Here is a 24,891-nt window from a genome sequence, read left to right as displayed (position 1 = left end):
TAGCCTCCCTTGACGTGTGGCACCACTTCATAGCCTCCCTTGACGTGTGGCACCGCTTCATAGTCTCCCTTGACCTGTAGCAACGCTTCATAGCCTCCCTTGACCTGTGGCACTATTTCATAGCCTCAATGGACATGTGGCACCGCTTCATAGTCTCCCCTTGACCTGTGGCACCGCTTCATAGTCTCCCCTTGACCTGTGGCACCGCTTCATAGCCTCCATTGACCTGTGGCACCGCTTCATAGCCTCTCCTTGACCTGTGGCACCGCTTCATAGCCTCCCTTGACCTGTGGCACCACTTCATAGCCTCCCTTGACCTGTGGCACCGCTTCATAGCCTCCCTTGACCTGTGGCACCGCTTCATAGCCTCCCTTGACCTGTGGCACCGCTTCATAGCCTCCCTTGACCTGTGGCACCGCTTCATAGCCTCCCTTGACCTGTGGAACCACTTCATAGCTTCCCTTGACCGATGGCACCGCTTCATAGCCTCCCTTGACCTGTGGCACCTCTTCATAGTCTCCCTTGACCTGTGGCACCGCTTCATAGCCTCCCTTGACCTATAGCACCGCTTCATAGCCTCCCTTGACCTGTGGCACCGCTTCATAGTCTCCCTTGACCTGTGGCACCGCTTCATAGCCTCCCTTGACCTGTGGCACCGCTTCATAGTCTCCCTTGACCTGTGGCACCGCTTCATAGCCTCCCTTGACCTGTGGCGCCGCTTCATAGCCTCCCTTGACCTGTGGCACCGCTTCATAGCCTCCCTTGACCTGTGACCCCGCTTCATAGCCTCCCCTTGACCTATGGCCCCGCTTCATAGCCTCCCTTGACATGTGGCACGGCTTCATAGCCTCCCCTTGACCTATGGCCCCGCTTCATAGCCTCCCTTGACCTGGGTCACCGCTTCGTAGCCTCCCTTGACCTGTGGCACCGCTTCATAGTCTCCCTTGACCTGTGGCACCGCTTCATAGCCTCCCTTGACCTGTGGCGCCGCTTCATAGCCTCCCTTGACCTGTGGCACCGCTTCATAGCCTCCCCTTGACCTATGGCCCCGCTTCATAGCCTCCCTTGACCTGTGACCCCGCTTCATAGCCTCCCCTTGACCTACGGCCCCGCTTCATAGCCTCCCTTGACCTGGGGCACCGCTTCATAGCCTTCTTAGACCTGTGGCACCGCTTCATAGCCTCAGTTGACCTGTGGGACTGCTTCATAGGATCTCTTGACCTGGGTCACCGCTTCGTAGCCTCCCTTGACCTGTGGCCCCGCTTCATAGCCTCCCTTGACCTGTGGCACCGCTTCATAGCCTCCTTTGACCTGTGGCACCGCTTCATAGCCTCAATTGACATGTGGAATTGCTTCATAGCCTCCCTTGATCTGTGGCACCGCTTCATAGGATCCCTTGACATGTGGCACCGCTTCATAGCCACCCTTGACCTTTGGCACCACTTCATAGCCTCCCTTGACCTGTGGCACCGCTTCATAGTCTCCCTTGACCTGTGGCACCGCTTCATAGCCTCCCTTGACCTATAGCACCGCTTCATAGCCTCCCTTGACCTGTGGCACCGCTTCATAGTCTCCCTTGACCTGTGGCACCGCTTCATAGCCTCCCTTGACCTGTGGCACCGCTTCATAGTCTCCCTTGACCTGTGGCACCGCTTCATAGCCTCCCTTGACCTGTGGCACCGCTTCATAGCCTCCTTTGACCTCTGGCACCGCTTCATAGCCTCAATTGACATGTGGAATTGCTTCATAGCCTCCCTTGATCTGTGGCACCGCTTCATAGGATCCCTTGACCTGGGGCACCGCTTCATAGCCTCAATGGACATGTGGAACCTGGGGCATCGCTTCATAGCCTTCCTTGACCTGTGGCACCGCTTCATAGCCTCAATTGACGTGTGGAACCGCTCATAGGATCCCTTGACCTGGGGCACCGCTTCATAGCCTTCCTTGACCTGTGGCACCGCTTCATAGCCTCAATTGACGTGTGGAACCGCTTCATAGGATCCCTTGACCTGGGTCACCGCTTCGTAGCCTCCCTTGACCTGTGGCACCGCTTCATAGCCTCCCTTTCACCTGTGGCACCGCTTCACAGCCTCCCTTGACCTGTGGCACCGCTTCATAGCCTCCCTTGACCTGTGACACCGCTTCATAGCCTCCTTTGACCTGTGGCACCGCTTCATAGCCTCAATTGACATGTGGAATTGCTTCATAGCCTCCCTTGACCTGTGGCACCGCTTCATAGCCTCCCTTGACCTGTGGCACCGCTTCATAGGATCCCTTGACCTGGGGCACCGCTTCATAGCCTTCCTTGACCTGGGGCACCGCTTCATAGCCTCCCTTGACCTGTGGTACCGCTTCATAGGATCCCTTGACCTGTGGCGCCGCTTCATAGCCTCCCTTGACCTGTGGCACCGCTTCATAGCCTCCCTTGACCAGTGGCACCGCTTCATAGCCTCCCTTGACCTGTGGCAAAGCTTCATAGCCTACCTTGACCTATGGCACCGCTTCATTGCCTCAATGGACATGTGGAACCGCTTCATAGGTTCCCTTGACCTGGGGCACCGCTTCATAGCCTTCCTTGACCTGTGGCACCGCTTCATAGCCTCAATTGACGTGTGGAACCGCTTCATAGGATCCCTTGACCTGGGTCACCGCTTCGTAGCCTCCCTTGACCTGTGGCACCGCTTCATAGCCTCCCTTGACCTGTGGCACCGCTTCATGGCCTCCCTTGACCTGTGGCACCTCTTCATAGCCTCAATTGTCCTGTGGAACTGCTTCATAGGATCTCTTGACCTGGATCACCGCTTCGTAGCCTCCCTTGACCTGTGGCACCGCTTCATAGCCTCCCTTGACCTGTGGCACCGCTTCATAGCCTCCCTTGACCTATGGCACCGCTTCATAGCCTTCCTTGACCTGTGGCACCGCTTCATAGCCTCAATTGACGTGTGGAACCGCTTCATAGGATCCCTTGACCTGTGGCGCCGCTTCATAGCCTCCCTTGACCTGTGGCACCGCTTCATAGCCTCTCTTGACCAGTGGCACCGTTTCATAGCCTCCCTTGACCTGTGGTACCGCTTCATAACTTACCTTGACCTGTGGCATCTCTTTGTAACCTACACTGAACTGTATTATGCTATAACTTTCAAGAAATTTGACCAGTCAGAATGTTAAGATTTCTGTTAAGAAGGATGACGTCCAATTATTCTTTTTTCGTTTGCCAAGTATAGTAATTCTTTATTTTGACATCTGTCGTGTATAGTAATTCCTTATTTTGACATGTGTCAAGTATAGTAATAATTTTGACATGTGTCTATTGAACAGTATTAATTTTGTCATGTCAAGTATAATAACTCTTCATGTTGACATATATCCAATATATAAATTATAGTAATTTTGACAAACATCACGCAGTCGTATAAGCATGACGTGTGTCAACCAGTTGCGGTTATCTGCGTCTCCTGGTTATAACGTGGGTGACTATGAGCTGGTCATGTCCCTGCAGGTACCGGCGGGTGCTGGTGGAGGTGTTCGCGTCCCTAGAGCAGCGGATCCTCTGGAAGTGGGACGAGGACACCATGGAAGATCTCCCGTCCAATGTCCGTCTCGCCAAGTGGCTCCCCCAGCAGGATATTCTTGGTCAGTCTACTCAAAACATTAGAATTAAGGAAATTGGCAAAGGCATTTTGCTCATTCGAGACAGCTTCGATTGAACCATTGTTCAATCGAAGCAGCTTGTTTTGGCTTTTCGGAGACAGCTGTTAATGTCCATATGAAGTAGCTCTTATAGGCCCATACGAGTACCACCAATATACTATGTACGAGGAAGCTCTTGTTGGCCAATTTGAGGCAGCTGCTACTACATATATATATATATATATATATATATATATATATATATATATATATATATATATATATATATATATATATATATATATATATATATATATATATATATATATATATATATATATATATATATATATACATATATATATGTATATATATATATACATATATATATGTATATATATATACATATATATATATATATATATATACATATATATACATATATATATATACATATATATGTACATATATATATATATATATATATATATATATATATATATATATATATATATATATATATATATATATATATATATATATATATATATATAGTCACCCCAGAAGTGACTCGAACCCATATTCCCAGGAGCAACGCAACTGGTAACTACAGGACGCCTTAATCCGCTTGACCATCACGACCGGACATAAGGAAGTGATAGCCGAAGCTATATGAACCACTTCCCCGCCGACACTCGGATGGTAATCTTGGGCATAGCATTTTATCAAATCACCTCATTCTTTGGGGCACACGTGAGGAACACAAATACAAACAAATTGTTTGCATTTGTGTTTGATCATGAGTTCCCGCTGTCTCTCTCATACGCTCTGGTAGGATCTGCCCTACCAATTCGTTGGCTGCTGTACATGAGGATAAGAATGTTGGAAGTGCTACCTCAGTTGCCTTTCCTATGCCTATCCCTCCAAATCTCACTGGTAGTGTTGCTTGGTCCCACTGACTGTTATCTAAATCTAGGTTGAGCGCCTTCCTGAATATTGACCTGAGGAGCTCATCATATTGATTTAGATGTGGGTTGCCAAAAGTGGGTGCACACCTTAAGAAGTATGTTAGCCTGGGCAAGATAAGGCACTTGTGAGAAGGTAGAGGGCATCATGGGAGTCCAAGTCCCCTATTCTCGCTTCCATCTTCTTTAGGTCTCTAAACTTTTCGTCAATGACTGCAGCAATGGCATTGTGGCCCAGAGGTGCTCCAAGTAGTGTGCTGTCGGTGGGTTTGATGACTGAGGCTTCTGGTAAAACTGATTTCACTGCGCTAATAATTACCTCACTGGTTGCAATAACTTCGCGCTTGGAGGGGTTAAGAACGAGACCAATGGTCTCCCCCCGTGTCTTCACCAGCTGCAGGTCTTCCAGCAGTGAGTCTTGTGTGCCTGCCTGAGTGCCATCATCCAAGAACCAGATGTTGAACTCACTGGACAGTCTGGTTGTAATTTCTCGAACCGCTATGCAAAAGAGGAACGGTGCAAGTGGGCCTCCCTGTTGAATTCCCTCTGCTGAGGTGACTTCATGTTTGCCAAACAGGAGGGTTGAGTCTTTGCTGTAGCCTGCTGACACAAACGGGAGAATGCTTGGGCAATGTTCCTGGACTGCAGTGAGGATTGCTTCCTTTTTGACCGAGTTGAAAGCGGTTTTAAAATCTAATTTTACTACTGCCTGGTCTTCAGTAAGAGAGCTAATGTAGGCTCGTGCAGCATGAGCCGCTGCTTCACAGCCTTGGGGGACTCCAAACCCCAGCTGGTTGGGTTGCAGCATGGTGGCTGCTTCCATTTGGATACTTCTGACAGCAGCCCTTGCAACTAGGCGGCGAAGGGTATTACCAACGGCAATGGGTCTGATCCCTCCCCCCTTCTTTTTCAGGGCACATTGGGATGCACCATAGAAGAATGGTTTGATTTCATCAGGGATTAACCAGGCGAGACAGTTGTTGACAAACGTTGTGATTTCTGTCAGGAGCGCTTCTGCAGCTGGGCCAAGAACAGGGTTCACCATTTCCTTCACATGTTGAGGTCTTACCCCTGTGTAGCATCCTGAGGAGCCCGGGGAAAATGAAACGATAGCTTTATAAGCCTCTGATTCCCGGAGGACAAGAAGTTCCTGGTTAGGGGGGACCCTGACATGCGGGGGAGGTCCACCTACGGCCCTGAGGGGGTGTTTTTCTTTCAGTGCTTGGGCTGTGGTTTCATCCCTAGGCAAAATTTTGTCCTCACTTGTGATCAACCTGAGTGCCCCGACTGTATTGCCTTTTTCAATTTTCTTGCTGACTTGGGTACCTAATTTTCTGTTGTCGCTGATTGTCGTACTTGGTCTGCCTCGGCGGTGTTTGGTGTGTTTGGGGAGGCGGACTAGGTTGTCAGCCCTAGGAAAATCCCTAATTGCTTTATTGACGGATAAGGCCAGTGTCTTGCCTCCTCTGTCTGGTACACCTAAGCATGCACTGCCAAAAAGTAACAGATTGTGCCAGGCTTTGATGGTATCAGGTGCATCAAGGTTATTTGATCCTCTGTTGACTTTTCCGATGAGGTCCGTATATTTCCCGGCAGCAAATGGGCGAAAGGCCATTGGGATGTGGGTGAGTGTCCTGGTTGACGTTGCTTTAATTGCCTCTAGCAGGTCGTCCGTTGCAATGTAATCTGTTACGATTTACACTGGTGCAACAGGCTCCTGAGTGCTGCCTCCTCCCCTCCACCTCTGTTACATATATATATATATATATATATATATATATATATATATATATATATATATATATATATGTCGTACCTAATAGCCAGAACGCACTTCTCAGCCTACTATGCAAGGCCCGATTTGCCTATTAAGCCAAGTTTTACTGAATTAATATATTTTCTCTAATTTTTTTCTTATGAAATGATAAAGCAACCCATTTCATTATGTAAGAGGTCAATTTTTTTTATTGGAGTTATAATTAACGTAGATATAGGACCGAACCTAACCAACCCTACCTAACCTAACCTAATCTATCTTTATAGGTTAGGTTAGGTTAGGTTGTTGAAAAAACATTAATTCATGAAAACTTGGCTTATTAGGCAAATCGGGCCTTGCATAGTAGGCTGAGAAGTGCCTTCTGGCTACTAGGTACGACATATATATATATATATATATATATATATATATATATATATATATATATATATATATATATATATATATATATATATATATATATATATATATATATACATATATATATATATATATATGCGAACAAGCCTGAATGGTCCCCAGGACAATATGCAACTGAAAACTCACACCCCAGAAGTGACTCGAACCCATACTCCCAGGAGCAACGCAACTGGTATGTACAAGACGCCTTAATCCACTTGACCATCACGACCGGACAAAATGAGGTGATAGCCTAAGCTATTTGAACCACCCCACCGCCGGCACTCGGATAGTAATCTTGGGCATAGCATTTTACCAAATCACCTCATTCTTTGGGGCACACGTGAGGAACACAAATGCGAACAAGCCTGAATGGTCCCCAGGACAATATGCAACTGAAAACTCAGGGTGGTTCAAATAGCTTAGGCTATCACCTCATTTTGTCCGGTCATGATGGTCAAGTGGATTAAGGCGTCTTGTACATACCAGTTGCGTTGCCCCTGGGAGTATGGGTTCGAGTCACTTCTGGGGTGTGAGTTTTCAGTTGCATATTGTCCTGGGGACCATTCAGGCTTGTTCGCATTTGTGTTCCTCACGTGTGCCCAAAAGAATGAGGTGATTTGGTAAAATGCTATGCCCAAGATTACCATCCGCGTGCCGGCGGTGGGGTGGTTCAAATAGCTTCGGCTATCACCTCATTATGTCTGGTCGTGATGGTCAAGTGGATTAAGGCGTCTTGTACATGCCAGTTGCGTTGCTCCTGGGAGTATGGGTTCGAGTCACTTCTGGGGTGTGAGTTTTCAGTTATATATATATATATATATATATATATATATATATATATATATATATATATATATATATATATATATATATATATATATATATATATATATATATATATATATATATATATATATATATATGCGAACAAGCCTGAATGGTCCCCAGGACTATATGCGAATAAAAACTCACACCCCAGAAGTGACTCGAACCCATACTCCCAGGAGCAACGCAACTGGTAACTACAGGGCGCCTTAATCCACTTGACCATCACGGCCGTCAAAAGGAAGTGATAGCCAAGGCTATTTGAGCAACTTCCCCGACGATAGCCTTGATAGGCTATCAAAAGGAAGTGATAGCCTTGGCTATCACTTCCTTTTGACGGCCGTGATAGTCAAGTGGATTATGGCGCCCTGTAGTTACCAGTTGCGTTGCTCCTGGGAGTATGGGTTCGAGTCACTTCTGGGGTGTGAGTTTTCATTCGCATATAGTCCTGGGGACCATTCAGGCTTGTTCGCATATATATATATATATATATATATATATATATATATATATATATATATATATATATATATATATATATATATATATATATATATATATATATATATATATATATATATATATATATATATATATATATATATATATATATTTTATTAAATATGACCGAAAAAGTAAGATTAATAATTCTAACACGAATTTTCTCAATCTTTCGTACATTATGCTTCACTGTTGGAGGTAAATCAAAAATCACTTCTCCAAAATTCATTTTTATTTCTAGTCTGACGCGACACGGGCGCGTTTCGTAAAACTTATTACATTTTCAAAGACTTCACAAATACACAACTGATTAGAACTTGCGTTTCCCTGATTTTATATCTACATTTGAGTGAGGTGGGAAGGGTGATGTGGCATTACATTTGAGTAAGGTGGGAAGGATGATGTGGCATTAGAGGATATTAATAGGGTATTAAAAGTATCAACACAAGACAGAACACGAAACAATGGATATTGAATAGAAGTGTTTGTAGAAAGCCTATTGGTCCATATTTCTTGATGCTTCTATATTGGAGCGGAGTCTTGAGGTGGGTAGAATATAGTTGTGCAATAATTGGCTGTTGATTGCTGGTGTTGACTTCTTGATGTGTAGTGCCTCGCAAACGTCTAGCCGCCTGCTATCGCTGTATCTATCGATGATTTCTGTGTTGTTTACTAGGATTTCTCTGGCGATGGTTTGGTTATGGGAAGAGATTATATGTTCCTTAATGGAGCCCTGTTGTTTATGCATCGTTAAACGCCTAGAAAGAGATGTTGTTGTCTTGCCTATATACTGGGTTTTTTGGAGCTTACAGTCCCCAAGTGGGCATTTGAAGGCATAGACGACGTTAGTCTCTTTTAAAGCGTTCTGTTTCGTGTCTGGAGAGTTTCTCATGAGTAGGCTGGCCGTTTTTCTGGTTTTATAGTAAATCGTCAGTTGTATCCTCTGATTTTTGTCTGTAGGGATAACGTTTCTATTAACAATATCTTTCAGGACCCTTTCCTCTGTTTTATGAGCTGTGGAAAAGAAGTTCCTGTAAAATAGTCTAATAGGGGGTATAGGTGTTGTGTTAGTTGTCTCTTCGGAGGTTGCATGGCTTTTCACTTTCCTTCTTATGATGTCTTCGATGAAACCATTGGAGAAGCCGTTATTGACTAGAACCTGCCTTACCCTACAGAGTTCTTCGTCGACTTGCTTCCATTCTGAGCTGTGGCTGAGAGCACGGTCGACGTATGCGTTAACAACACTCCTCTTGTACCTGTCAGGGCAGTCGCTGTTGGCATTTAGGCACATTCCTATGTTTGTTTCCTTTGTGTAGACTGCAGTGTGGAAACCTCCGCCCTTTCCCATGACTGTTACATCTAGAAAAGGCAGCTTCCCATCCTTTTCCGTCTCGTAAGTGAAACGCAGCACGGAACTCTGCTCAAATGCCTCCTTCAGCTCCTGCAGATGTCTGACATCAGGTACCTGTGTAAAAATGTCGTCAACATACCTGCAGTATATGGCCGGTTTCAAGTTCATGTCGACTAAGACTTTTTGCTCGATGGTACCCATGTAGAAGTTTGCAAACAGGACACCTAGGGGAGAACCCATAGCGACCCCATCTACTTGCTTATACATGTGCCCATCCGGGCTCAAGAAGGGTGCCTCTTTAGTACAAGCTTGGAGTAGTTTCCTCAGAATACTTTCTGGCATGTCAAGAGGAGTACAGGCTGGATCACGATACACTCTGTCGGCTATCATTCCGATTGTCTCGTCCACAGGTACGTTGGTAAACAGCGATTCTACGTCCAACGAGGCTCTTATCCCTGTGGCCCGTGCGCCCCGCAGTAAGTCCACAAATTCCTTTGGAGACTTCAGGCTGAAGGCGCAAGGAACATAAGGAGTCAGCAGGCCGTTGAGTCGCTTCGCCAATCTGTACGTGGGTGTGGGTATCTGGCTAATGATTGGCCGAAGTGGGTTTCCAGGCTTGTGCGTCTTGACATTTCCATACGCATATCCAGGTTTATATTCCCCAATGATCTTTGGCAGGTGGAGTCCGGATTTCTTGGCGTTCACAGTTTCGATCAGTTTGTTGACCTTTGCTTTTAATTCGGCTGTAGTGTCCTTCGTTACCCTTTGGAACTTAGTTTGGTCAGAGAGTATGATGTTCATTTTCGCCAGATATTCGTCTTTTTTAAGAATGACATATATTGGCGACTTGTCACCTCTCCTGACAACTATCTCCTTGTTCTCACGAAGGCTTTTAGCTGCCGCTCTAAGCTCGGGGGACAGTATGGTGCTTCTGTAGTTGCCTCGATTCTTTCCTCCTTCTGCAATAAGTTCTGCTTGTAAGGTATCTTTGGTAGTGACCTTCTTTTGTGTCTCGAGGTCGAATATGTCGTCCAACAGAATTTCCAACTCCACTTTCCGGGCCATTTCACTCGGTCTGGACATAACATGACAGTTTATGCCCAGATTTAGGAGAGTGACTTGGTCCTCAGTGAGGTTAATTCCTGCAAGGTTCAGGAAGCCATCTCTTGGTCGTGGAATTGCCATAGGTCCTCCATATAATGTTGTTAGTTTCTTGATAATCCTTGTTTCAGTGCTGAGGTGATGTTGGTCTGTGAGGATGTCGAGGTGTTGTTCAATGCGGGTACGGATACTATGGTCGATGTTGCTATTTCTCCACTCGTTTGTAGCATGAAGTAGTTGCGTTTTTTTGTCTTTGATTTCATTCTCTGCCTTGTATATCTGATCACGAATCAGATCCTGGCGATATTTTATCGTGAAGGCTTGATTCCTTGCTGCTGGGTCGTGCACTTTAACATTAACACTTTAACATTGCATGGCTTCCATTCTGAGCTTGCTTCCTGTTTGCAAACTTCTACATGGGTACCATCGAGCAAAAAGTCTTAGTCGACATGAACTTGAAACCGGCCATATACTGCAGGTATGTTGACGACATTTTTACACAGGTACCTGATGTCAGACATCTGCAGGAGCTGAAGGAGGCATTTGAGCAGAGTTCCGTGCTGCGTTTCACTTACGAGACGGAAAAGGATGGGAAGCTGCCTTTTCTAGATGTAACAGTCATGGGAAAGGGCGGAGGTTTCCACACTGCAGTCTACACAAAGGAAACAAACATAGGAATGTGCCTAAATGCCAACAGCGACTGCCCTGACAGGTACAAGAGGAGTGTTGTTAACGCATACGTCGACCGTGCTCTCAGCCACAGCTCAGAATGGAAGCAAGTCGACGAAGAACTCTGTAGGGTAAGGCAGGTTCTAGTCAATAACGGCTTCTCCAATGGTTTCATCGAAGACATCATAAGAAGGAAAGTGAAAAGCCATGCAACCTCCGAAGAGACAACTAACACAACACCTATACCCCCTATTAGACTATTTTACAGGAACTTCTTTTCCACAGCTCATAAAACAGAGGAAAGGGTCCTGAAAGATATTGTTAATAGAAACGTTATCCCTACAGACAAAAATCAGAGGATACAACTGACGATTTACTATAAAACCAGAAAAACGGCCAGCCTACTCATGAGAAACTCTCCAGACACGAAACAGAACGCTTTAAAAGAGACTAACGTCGTCTATGCCTTCAAATGCCCACTTGGGGACTGTAAGCTCCAAAAAACCCAGTATATAGGCAAGACAACAACATCTCTTTCTAGGCGTTTAACGATGCATAAACAACAGGGCTCCATTAAGGAACATATAATCTCTTCCCATAACCAAACCATCGCCAGAGAAATCCTAGTAAACAACACAGAAATCATCGATAGATACAGCGATAGCAGGCGGCTAGACGTTTGCGAGGCACTACACATCAAGAAGTCAACACCAGCAATCAACAGCCAATTATTGCACAACTATATTCTACCCACCTCAAGACTCCGCTCCAATATAGAAGCATCAAGAAATATGGACCAATAGGCTTTCTACAAACACTTCTATTCAATATCCATTGTTTCGTGTTCTGTCTTGTGTTGATACTTTTAATACCCTATTAATATCCTCTAATGCCACATCATCCTTCCCACCTTACTCAAATGTAATGCCACATCACCCTTCCCACCTCACTCAAATGTAGATATAAAATCAGGGAAACGCAAGTTCTAATCAGTTGTGTATTTGTGAAGTCTTTGAAAATGTAATAAGTTTTACGAAACGCGCCCGTGTCGCGTCAGACTAGAAATAAAAATGAATTTTGGAGAAGTGATTTTTGATTTACCTCCAACAGTGAAGCATAATGTACGAAAGATTGAGAAAATTCGTGTTAGAATTATTAATCTTACTTTTTCGGTCATATTTAATAAAATATGTCTACAGGAAAGACTGCTACCAAAATATACTAATATATATATATATATATATATATATATATATTCTTAAATTTTGACCGAAAAAGTAAGATTAATAATTCTAACACGAATTTTCTCAATCTTTCGTACATTTCTTTTCACTGTTGGAGGTAAATCAAAAATCAATTCTCCAAAATTAATTTTTATTTCTAGTCTGACGCGACACGAGCGCGTTTCGTAAAACTTATTACATTTTCAAAGACTTTAGTTCACAGACAAACACAAAGAGTTTAGTTCAGCAGTCTCCGTGGTGCAGTGGTAAGACACTCGCCTGGCGCTCCGCGAACGCTATGTCATGGGTTCGTATCCTGGCTGGGGAGGATTTACTGGGCGCAATTCCTTAACTGTAGCCTCTGTTTAACGCAACAGTAAAATGTGTACTTGGATGAAAAAACGATTCTTCGCGGCAGGGGATCGTATTCCAGGGACCGTAGGATTAAGGACTTGCCCGAAACGCTACGCGTACTAGTGGCTGTACAAGAATGTAACAACTCTTGTATATATCTCAAAAAAAAAAAAAAAATACACAACTGAATAGAACTTACGCATCTCCGATTTTATATCTACATTTGAGTGAGGTGGAAGGGGTGATGTGGCATTAACACAAGACAGAACAAGATGTGGCATTAATAGGGTATTAATTTCATCAACACAAGACAGAACAAGAAGTGGTATTAATAGGGTATTAATTTCATCAACACAAGACAGAACACGAAACAATGGATATTGAATAGAAGTGTTTGTAGAAAGCCTATTGGTCCATATTTCTTGATGCTTCTATATTGGAGCGGAGTCTTGAGGTGGGTAGAATATAGTTGTGCAATAATTGGCTGTTGATTGCTGGTGTTGACTTCTTGATGTGTAGTGCCTCGCTAACGTCAAGCCGCCTGCTATCGCTGTATCTATCGATGATTTCAGTGTTGTTTACTAGGATTTCTCTGGCGATGGTTTAGTTGTGGGAAGAGATTATATGTTCCTTAATGGAGCCCTGTTGCTTATGGATCGTTAAACGCCTAGAAAGAGATGTTGTTGTCTTGCCTATATACTGGGGTTTTTGGAGCTTACAGTCCCCAAGAGGGCATTTGAAGGCATAGACAACGTTAGTCTCTTTTAAAGCGTTCTGTTTTGTGTCTGGAGAGTTTCTAATGAGTAGGCTGGCCGTTTTTCTGGTTTTATAGTAAATCGTCAGTTGTATCCTCTGATTTTTGTCTGTAGGGATAACGTTTCTATTAACAATATCTTCAGGACCCTTTCCTCCATTTTATGAGCTGTGGAAAAGAAGTTCCTGTAAAATAGTCTAATAGGGGGTATAGGTGTTGTGTTAGTTGTCTCTTCAGAGGTTGCATGGCGTTTCACTTTCCTTCTTATGATGTCTTCGACGAAACCATTGGAGAAGCCGTTGTTGACTAGGACCTGCCTTACCCTACAGAGTTCTTCGTCGACTTGCTTCCATTCTGAGCTGTGGCTGAGAGCACGGTCGACATATGCGTTAACAACACTCCTCTTGTACCTGTCTGGGCAGTCGCTGTTGGCATTTAGGCACATTCCTATGTTCGTTTCCTTAGTGTAGACTGCAGTGTGGAAACCTCCGTTCATTTCCATGACTGTTACATCTAGAAAGGGCAGCTTCCCATCCTTTTCCATCTCGTAAGTGAAACGCAACACGGAACTCTGCTCAAATGCCTCCTTCAGCTCCTGCAGATGTCTGACATCAGGTACCTGTGTAAAAATGTCGTCAACATATTGAAAGTGAAAGTGAAAGATATTGTTAATAGAAACGTTATCCCTACAGACAAAAATCAGAGGATACAACTGACGATTTACTATAAAACCAGAAAAACGGCCAGCCTACTCATTAGAAACTCTCCAGACACAAAACAGAACGCTTTAAAAGAGACTAACGTCGTCTATGCCTTCAAATGCCCTCTTGGGGACTGTAAGCTCCAAAAAACCCAGTATATAGGCAAGACAACAACATCTCTTTCTAGGCGTTTAACGATGCATAAGCAACAGGGCTCCATTAAGGAACATATAATCTCTTCCCACAACCAAACCATCGCCAGAGAAATCCTAGTAAACAACACAGAAATCATCGATAGATACAGCGATAGCAGGTGGCTTGACGTTTGCGAGGCACTACACATCAAGAATTCAACACCAGCAATCAACAGCCAATTAATGCACAACTATATTCTACCCACCTCAAGACTCCGCTCCAATATAGAAGCATCAAGAAATATGGACCAATAGGCTTTCTACAAACACTTCTATTCAATACCCATTGTTTCGTGTTCTGTCTTGTGTTGATGAAATTAATACCCTATTAATACCACCTCTTGTTCTGTCTTGTGTTGATGAAATTAATACCCTATTAATACCACCTCTTGTTCTGTTTTGTGTTGATGAAATTAATACCCTATTAATGCCACCTCACCCCATGCACCTCACTCAAATGTAGATATAAAATCGGAGATGCGCAAGTTCTATTCAGTTGTGTATTTGTAAACTAAAGTCTTTGAAAATGTAATAAGTTTTACGAAACGCGCTCGTGTCGCGTCAGACTAGAAATAAAAATGAATTTTGGAGAATTGATTTTTGATTTACCTCCAACAGTGAAAAGAAATGTACGAAAGATTGAGAAAATTCGTGTTAGAATTATTAATCTTACTTTTTCGGTCATATTTAATAATATATGTCTAACGGAAAGACTGCTACCAAAATATACTAATATTAAAGCGCACGACCCAGCAGCAAGGAATCAAGCCTTCACGATAAAATATCGCCAGGATCTGATTCGTGATCAGATATACAAGGCAGAAAATGAAATCAAAGACAACAAAACGCAACTACTTCATGCTACAAACGAGTGGAGAAATAGGAACATCGACGAAAGTATCCGTACCTGCAGTGAACAACACCTCGACATCCTCACAGACTGACATCACCTCACCACTGAAACAAGGATTATCAAGAAACTAACAACATTATATGGAGGACCTATGGCAATTCCACGACCAAGAGATGGCTTCCTGAACCTTGCAGGAATTAACCTCACTGAGGACCAAGTCACTCTCCTAAATCTGGGCATAAACTGTCATGTTATGTCCAGACCGAGTGAGATGGCCCGGAAAGTAGAGTTGGAAATTCTGTTGGACGACATATTCGACCTCGAGACACAAAAGAAGGTCACTACCAAAGATACCTTACAAGCAGAACTTATTGCAGAAGGAGGAAAGAATCGAGGCAATTACAGAAGCACCATACTGTCCCCCGAGTTCAAAGCGGCAGCTAAAAGCCTTCATGAGAACAAGGAGATAGTTGTCAGGAGAGGTGACAAGTCGCCAATATATGTCATTCTTAAAAAAGACGAATATCTGGCGAAAATGAACATCATACTCTCTGACCAAACTAAGTTCCAAAGGGTAACGAAGGACACTACAGCCGAATTAAAAGCAAATGTCAACAAACTGATCGAAACTGTGAACGCCAAGAAATCCGGACTCCACCTGCCAAAGATCATTGGGGAATATAAACCTGGATATGCGTATGGAAATGTCAAGACACACAAGCCTGGAAACCCACTTCGGCCAATCATTAGCCAGATACCCACACCCACGTACAGACTGGCGAAGCGACTCAACGGCCTGCTGACTCCTTATGTTCCTTGCGCCTTCAGCCTGAAGTCTCCAAAGGAATTTGTTGACTTACTGCGGGGCACACGGGCCACAGGGATAAGAGCCTCGTTGGACGTAGAATCGCTGTTTACCAACGTACCTGTGGACGAGACAATCGGGATGATAGCCGACAGAGTGTATCGTGATCCAGCCTGTACTCCTCTTGACATACCAGAAAATATTCTGAGGAAACTACTCCAAGCTTGTACTAAAGAGGCACCCTTCTTGAGCCCGGATGGGCACATGTATAAGCAAGTAGATGGGGTCGCCATGGGTTCTCCCCTAGGTGTCCTGTTTGCAAACTTCTACATGGGTACCATCAAGCAAAAAGTCTTAGTCGACTTGAACTTGAAACCGGCCATATATTGCAGGTATGTTGACGACATTTTTACACAGGTACCTGATGTCATACATCTGCAGGAGCTGAAGGAGGCATTTGAGCAGAGTTCCGTGTTGCGTTTCACTTACGAGATGGAAAAGGATGGGAAGCTGCCCTTTCTAGATGTAACAGTCATGGAAAAGAGCGGAGGTTTCCACACTGCAGTCTACACTAAGGAAACGAACATAGGAATGTGCCTAAATGCCAACAGCGACTGCCCAGACAGGTACAAGAGGAGTGTTGTTAACGCATATGTCGACCGTGCTCTCAGCCACAGCTCAGAATTGAAGCAAGTCGACGAAGAACTCTGTAGGGTAAGGCAGGTACTAGTCAACAACGGCTTCTCCAATGGTTTCGTCGAAGACATCATAAGAAGGAAAGTGAAACGCCATGCAACCTCTGAAGAGACAACTAACACAACACCTATACCCCCTATTAGACTATTTTACAGGAACTTCTTTTCCACAGCTCATAAAACGGAGGAAAGGGTCCTGAAAGATATTGTTAATAGAAACGTTATCCCTACAGACAAAAATCAGAGGATACAACTGACGATTTACTATAAAACCAGAAAAACGGCCAGCCTACTCATTAGAAACTCTCCAGACACAAAACAGAACGCTTTAAAAGAGACTAACGTCGTCTATGCCTTCAAATGCCCTCTTGGGGACTGTAAGCTCCAAAAACCCCAGTATATAGGCAAGACAACAACATCTCTTTCTAGGCGTTTAACGATGCATAAGCAACAGGGCTCCATTAAGGAACATATAATCTCTTCCTACAACCAAACCATCGCCAGAGAAATCCTAGTAAACAACACAGAAATCATTGATAGATACAGCGATAGCAGGCGGCTTGACGTTTGCGAGGCACTACACATCAAGAAGTCAACACCAGCAATCAACAGTCAATTAATGCACAACTATATTCTACCCACCTCAAAACTCCGCTCCAATATAGAAGCATCAAGAAATATGGACCAATAGGCTTTCTACAAACACTTCTATTCAATACCCATTGTTTCGTGTTCTGTCTTGTGTTGATGAAATTAATACCCTAATAATACCACCTCTTGTTCTGTCTTGTGTTGATGAAATTAATACCCTATTAATGCCACCTCACCCCATCCACCTCACTCAAATGTAGATATAAAATCGGAGATGCGTAAGTTCTATTCAGTTGTGTATTTGTAAACTAAAGTCTTTGAAAATGTAATAAGTTTTACGAAACGCGCTCGTGTCGCGTCAGACTAGAAATAAAAATGAATTTTGGAGAATTGATTTTTGATTTACCTCCAACAGTGAAAAGAAATGTACGAAAGATTGAGAAAATTCGTGTTAGAATTATTAATCTTACTTTTTCGGTCATATTTAATAATATATGTCTACAGGAAAGACTGCTAATATATATATATATATATATATATATATATATATATATATATATATATATATATATATATATATATATATATATATATATATATGTCGTACCTAGTAGCCAGAACTCACTTCTCAGCCTACTATTCAAGGCCCGATTTGCCTAATAAGCCAAGTTTTCCTGAAATAATATATTTACTATAATTTTTTTCTTATGAAATGATAAAGCAACCCTTTTCTCTATGTATGAGGTCAATTTGTTTTTATTGGAGTTAAAATTTACGTAGATATATGACCGAACCTAACCAACCCTACCTAACCTAACCTAACCAATATTTATAGGTAAGGTTAGGTTAGGTAGCCCAAAAAAGCTAGGTTAGGTTAGGTTAGGTAAGTTAGGTAGACGAAAAAACATTAATTCATGAAAACTTGGCTTATTAGGCAAATCGGGCCTTGAATAGTAGGCTGAGAAGTGCGTTCTGGCTATTAGGTACGACATATATATATATATATATATATATATATATATATATATATATATATATATATATATATATATATATATATATATATATATATATATATATATATTATTAATCTTCACTTGTGGTTTATGCAAGTATAGGCTGAGAAGTGCGTTCTGGCTACTAGGTACGACATATATATATATATATATATATATATATATATATATGGTGCATGATCCCAGCTTCACAGACTGCACAACCAAATGGGTCTCTCTCGCAGGACCAGCACCCCAACCACCGCCTTCTGAAGCCCATAAGCAATCCAGCTGGGATCGCCCCATTGCCGACCAAGAAGCTGCAACTTTGCTAGAAGCTGCGACGACACCACATGACACTGCCCGACTTAGAGCTGTAGCAGCTCCCCATGCAGGTGATTTCCTATTAGCAACCCCAATGTCAGCAACCGGCACCCGTCTCACACCGCAGGCCCTCCGAATTGCCGTGGCTCTTCGCCTAGCTGCCCCAATCCACACCGAATACAGGTGTATTTGCGGCGAGGCAGAGGCCGACAGATATGGACGGCATGGCCTTCTTTGCCAAAGGACCGGAGGATGGCATGCAAGACACGGCGAGGTTAATGACATTATTAAGAGAAGCCTTACCACAGCCGGTTGTCCAGCAGAGAGAGAGCCCCGTTACCTAATGTCCCGCAACTCTGATGAGCCTGTCGGTCGCCCAGACGGAATTACGGTGAACCCCTGGAAGAATGGTAGACAGTTGGTGTGGGACTACACTTGCGTTTCAACTTTAGCCAATACCTATGTTGACTTCAGTGCTACACAAGCAGGAGGAGCTGCCAATCACCGGGAAGCGGCCAAGTCACGTAAATACAGAGACCTTGAGCACCACTAAAATTTTGTCCCCATTGCCTCAGAGACGCTTGGTGCCTGGGGTAAAAGTGCTGCTAGGTTTTTAAAGGAGTTGGGGTCTAAGCTAATCGAAACAACTAGAGACCCCAGAGCTGCCAGTTTTCTTTTTCAGCGCCTTAGTGTGGCAATCCAGAGAGGAAATGCTCACTGCATCCATGGTTCGTGCCCGCCATCTGAGGAGCTGGAGGAGCTATTCAACTTATGACAAGCAGCCTTGTACCCTGTATGTAATCAATATTGTAACTTTTTTTGTGTAATGACATTTTCAAATAAAGTTAGATAAATATACACACTTAACAAAAGAATAGGGGTGGTAGGAGAAGAAAATATCAAAGTGTTCAGTGAGGATCCAAAAGGTCTTCTCTGAGTACTCTTTATTTTCTTCTCTGAGGCTATGGGTCCCTACATTTGCACCAGAGGTGGTACCCCTTTATATATATATATATATATATATATATATATATATATATATATATATATATATATATATATATATATATATATATATATATATATATATATATATATTTATATATATATATATATATATATATATATATATATATATTTATATATATATATATATATATATATATATATATATATATTTATATACATATATATAAATATATATTTATATATATATATATATTTACATATATATATATATTTATATATATATATATACATATATATATATGTATATATATATATATATATATATATATATATATATATATATATATATATATATATATATGTCGTACCTAGTAGCCAGAACTCACTTCTCAGCCTACTATGCAAGGCCCAATTTGCCTAATAAGCCAAGTTTTCATGAACTAATTGTTTTTCGACTACCTAACCTACCTAACCTAACCTAACCTAACTTTTTCGGCTACCTAACCGAACCTAACCTATAAGGATAGGTTAGGTTAGGTTAGGTAGGGTTGGTTAGGTTTGGTCATATATCTACGTTAATTTTAACTCCAATAAAAAAAAGCGACCTCATACATAATGAAATGGGTAGCTTTTTCATTTCATAAGAAAAAAATTAGGGAAAATATATTAATTCATGAAAACTTGGCTTATTATGCAAATCGGGCCTTGCATAGTAGGCTGAAAAGTGCGTTCTGGCTACTAGGTACGACATATATATATATATATATATATATATATATGTCGTACCTAGTAGCCAGAACGCACTTTTCAGCCTACTATGCAAGGCCCGATTTGCCTAATAAGCCAAGTTTTCCTGAATTAATATATTTTCTCTATATTTTTTCTTATAAAATGATAAAACTACCCAATTCATTATGTATAAGGTCAATTTTTTTTTATTGGAGTTAAATTTAACGTAGATAAATGACCGAACCTAACCAACCCTACCTAACCAAACCTAACCTATCTTTATAGGTCAAGTTAGGTTAGGTAGCTGAAAAAGTAAGGTTAGGTTAGGTTAGGTTAGGTTAGGTAGGTTAGGTAGTCGAAAAACAATTAATTCATGAAAACTTGGCTTATTAGGCAAATCGGGCCTTGCATAGCAGGCTGAGAAGTGCGTTCTGGCTACTAGGTACGACATATATATATATATATATATATATATATATATATATATATATATATATATATATATATATATATATATATATGTCGTACCTAATAGCCAGAACGCACTTCTCAGCCTACTATTCAAGGCCTGATTTGCCTAATAAGCCAAGTTTTCATGAATTAATGTTTTTTCGTCTACCTAACCTACCTAACCTAACCTAACCTAGCTTTTTTTGGCTACCTAACCTAACCTTACCTATAAATATAGGTTAGGTTAGGTTAGGTAGGGTTGGTTAGGTTCGGTCATATATCTACGTTAATTTTAACTCCAATAAAAAAAAATTGACCTCATACATAGAGAAAAGGGTTGGTTTATCATTTCATAAGAAAAAAATTATAGTAAATATATTAATTCAGGAAAACTTGGCTTATTAGGCAAATCGGGCCTTGAATAGTAGGCTGAGAAGTGAGTTCTGGCTACTAGGTACGACATATATATATATATATATATATATATATATATATATATATATATATATATATATATATATATATATATATATATATATATATATATATATATATATATATATATATATATATATATATATATATATATATATATATATATATATATATATATATATATATATATATATATATATATATATATATATATATATATATATATATATATATATATATATATATATATATATATATATATATATATATATATATATATATATATATGTCGTACCTAGTAGCCAGAACGCACTTCTCAGCCTACTATGCAAGATGCAAGGCCCAATTTGCCTAATAAGCCAAGTTTTCACGAATTAATTGTTTTTCGAATACCTAACGTACCTAACCTAACCTAACCTAACTTTCTCGGCTACCTAACCTAACCTAACCTATAAAGATAGGTTAGGTTAGGTTAGGTAGGGTTGGTTAGGTTCGGTCATATAACTACGTTAATTTTAACTCCAATAAAAAAAAATGACCTCATACATAATGAAATGGGTAGCTTTATCATTTCATAAGAAAAAAAAAAGATAAAATATATTAATTCATGAAAACTTGGCTAATTAGGCAAATCGGGCCTTGCATAGTAGGCTGAGAAGTGCGTTCTGGCTACTAGGTACGACATATATATATATATATATATATATATATATATATATGGTGCATGATCCCAGCTTCACAGACTGCACAACCAAATGGGTCTCTCTCGCAGGACCAGCACCCCAACCACCGCCTTCTGAAGCCCATAAGCAATCCAGCTGGGATCGCCCCATTGCCGACCAAGAAGCTGCAACTTTGCTAGAAGCTGCGACGACACCACATGACACTGCCCGACTTAGAGCTGTAGCAGCTCCCCATGCAGGTGATTTCCTATTAGCAACCCCAATGTCAGCAACCGGCACCCGTCTCACACCGCAGGCCCTCCGAATTGCCGTGGCTCTTCGCCTAGCTGCCCCAATCCACACCGAATACAGGTGTATTTGCGGCGAGGCAGAGGCCGACAGATATGGACGGCATGGCCTTCTTTGCCAAAGGACCGGAGGATGGCATGCAAGACACGGCGAGGTTAATGACATTATTAAGAGAAGCCTTACCACAGCCGGTTGTCCAGCAGAGAGAGAGCCCCGTTACCTAATGTCCCGCAACTCTGATGAGCCTGTCGGTCGCCCAGACGGAATTACGGTGAACCCCTGGAAGAATGGTAGACAGTTGGTGTGGGACTACACTTGCGTTTCAACTTTAGCCAATACCTATGTTGACTTCAGTGCTACACAAGCAGGAGGAGCTGCCAATCACCGGGAAGCGGCCAAGTCACGTAAATACAGAGACCTTGAGCACCACTAAAATTTTGTCCCCATTGCCTCAGAGACGCTTGGTGCCTGGGGTAAAAGTGCTGCTAGGTTTTTAAAGGAGTTGGGGTCTAAGCTAATCGAAACAACTAGAGACCCCAGAGCTGCCAGTTTTCTTTTTCAGCGCCTAAGTGTGGCAATCCAGAGAGGAAATGCTCACTGCATCCATGGTTCGTGCCCGCCATCTGAGGAGCTGGAGGAGCTATTCAACTTATGACAAGCAGCCTTGTACCCTGTATGTAATCAATATTGTAACTTTTTTTGTGTAATGACATTTTCAAATAAAGTTAGATAAATATACACACTTAACAAAAGAATAGGGGTGGTAGGAGAAGAAAATATCAAAGTGTTCAGTGAGGATCCAAAAGGTCTTCTCTGAGTACTCTTTATTTTCTTCTCTGAGGCTATGGGTCCCTACATTTGCACCAGAGGTGGTACCCCTTTATATATATATATATATATATATATATATATATATATATATATATATATATATATATATATATATATATATATATATATATATATTTATATATATATATATATATATATATTTGTAACCTATATGTAACTCCTTTTTTGTAACAAAGTTCAAATAAAGTAAATATATATGTGTACATACAAAAGAATGGGGGTGGTAGGAGAAGATAATATTAGTGTTCAGTGAGAAACCACAAGGTCTCCTCTGAATACTTTTTATTTTCTTCTCCGAGGCTATGGGTCCCCACATTGGCACCAGAGGTGGTACCCTCACAAACTCCCTTTATATACATATATATAAATATATATTTATATATATATATATATTTACATATATATATATATTTATATATATATATACATATATATATATGTATATATATATATATATATATATATATATATATATATATATATATATATATATATATATATATATATGTCGTACCTAGTAGCCAGAACGCACTTTTCAGCCTACTATGCAAGGCCCGATTTGCCTAATAAGCCAAGTTTTCCTGAATTAATATATTTTCTCTATATTTTTTCTTATAAAATGATAAAACTACCCAATTCATTATGTATAAGGTCAATTTTTTTTTATTGGAGTTAAATTTAACGTAGATAAATGACCGAACCTAACCAACCCTACCTAACCAAACCTAACCTATCTTTATAGGTCAAGTTAGGTTAGGTAGCTGAAAAAGTAAGGTTAGGTTAGGTTAGGTTAGGTTAGGTAGGTTAGGTAGTCGAAAAACAATTAATTCATGAAAACTTGGCTTATTAGGCAAATCGGGCCTTGCATAGCAGGCTGAGAAGTGCGTTCTGGCTACTAGGTACGACATATATATATATATATATATATATATATATATATATATATATATATATATATATATATATATATATATATATATATATATATATATATATATATATATATATATATATATATATATATATATATATATATATGTCGTACCTAATAGCCAGAACGCACTTCTCAGCCTACTATTCAAGGCCTGATTTGCCTAATAAGCCAAGTTTTCATGAATTAATGTTTTTTCGTCTACCTAACCTACCTAACCTAACCTAACCTAGCTTTTTTTGGCTACCTAACCTAACCTTACCTATAAATATAGGTTAGGTTAGGTTAGGTAGGGTTGGTTAGGTTCGGTCATATATCTACGTTAATTTTAACTCCAATAAAAAAAAATTGACCTCATACATAGAGAAAAGGGTTGGTTTATCATTTCATAAGAAAAAAATTATAGTAAATATATTAATTCAGGAAAACTTGGCTTATTAGGCAAATCGGGCCTTGAATAGTAGGCTGAGAAGTGAGTTCTGGCTACTAGGTACGACATATATATATATATATATATATATATATATATATGTCGTACCTAGTAGCCAGAACGCACTTCTCAGCCTACTATGCAAGGCCCGATTTGCTTAAGCCAAGTTTTCATGAATTAATGTTTTTTCGACTACCTAACCTACCTAACCTAACCTAACCTACCTTTTTCTGCTACCTAACTGAACCTAACCTATAAAGATAGGTTAGGTTAGGTTAGGTAGGGTTGGTTAGGTTCGGTCATATATCTACGTTAATTTTAACTCCAATAAAAAAAAATTGACCTCTTACATAATGAAATTGGTTGCTTTATCATTTCATAAGAAAAAAATTAGAGAAAATATATTAATTCATG

The 24,891-nt window shown here is 41.1% G+C and overlaps 1 protein-coding gene across 2 annotated transcripts in view; it reads left to right on the top strand.

Moving 5' to 3' along the window:
- LOC123770538 (UDP-glycosyltransferase UGT5) overlaps positions 1 to 24,891 on the top strand; it is a 177,627-nt gene that overhangs the window by 64,288 nt on the left and 88,448 nt on the right. For both annotated transcript variants that reach the window (XM_045762547.2, XM_045762546.2), the window contains one exon: positions 3,500 to 3,633. In XM_045762547.2, coding sequence (XP_045618503.2) covers positions 3,500 to 3,633 — 134 coding nt within the window. The remainder of the gene's footprint in view (positions 1 to 3,499; positions 3,634 to 24,891) is intronic.

This window comes from Procambarus clarkii, chromosome 46 (assembly GCF_040958095.1).
Source record: "Procambarus clarkii isolate CNS0578487 chromosome 46, FALCON_Pclarkii_2.0, whole genome shotgun sequence".
In the NCBI taxonomy this organism is placed as follows: Eukaryota; Metazoa; Arthropoda; class Malacostraca; order Decapoda; family Cambaridae; genus Procambarus; species Procambarus clarkii.
Note: the sequence above shows the minus strand (reverse complement) of the source record. Positions and strands in the feature narration are given on the sequence as shown.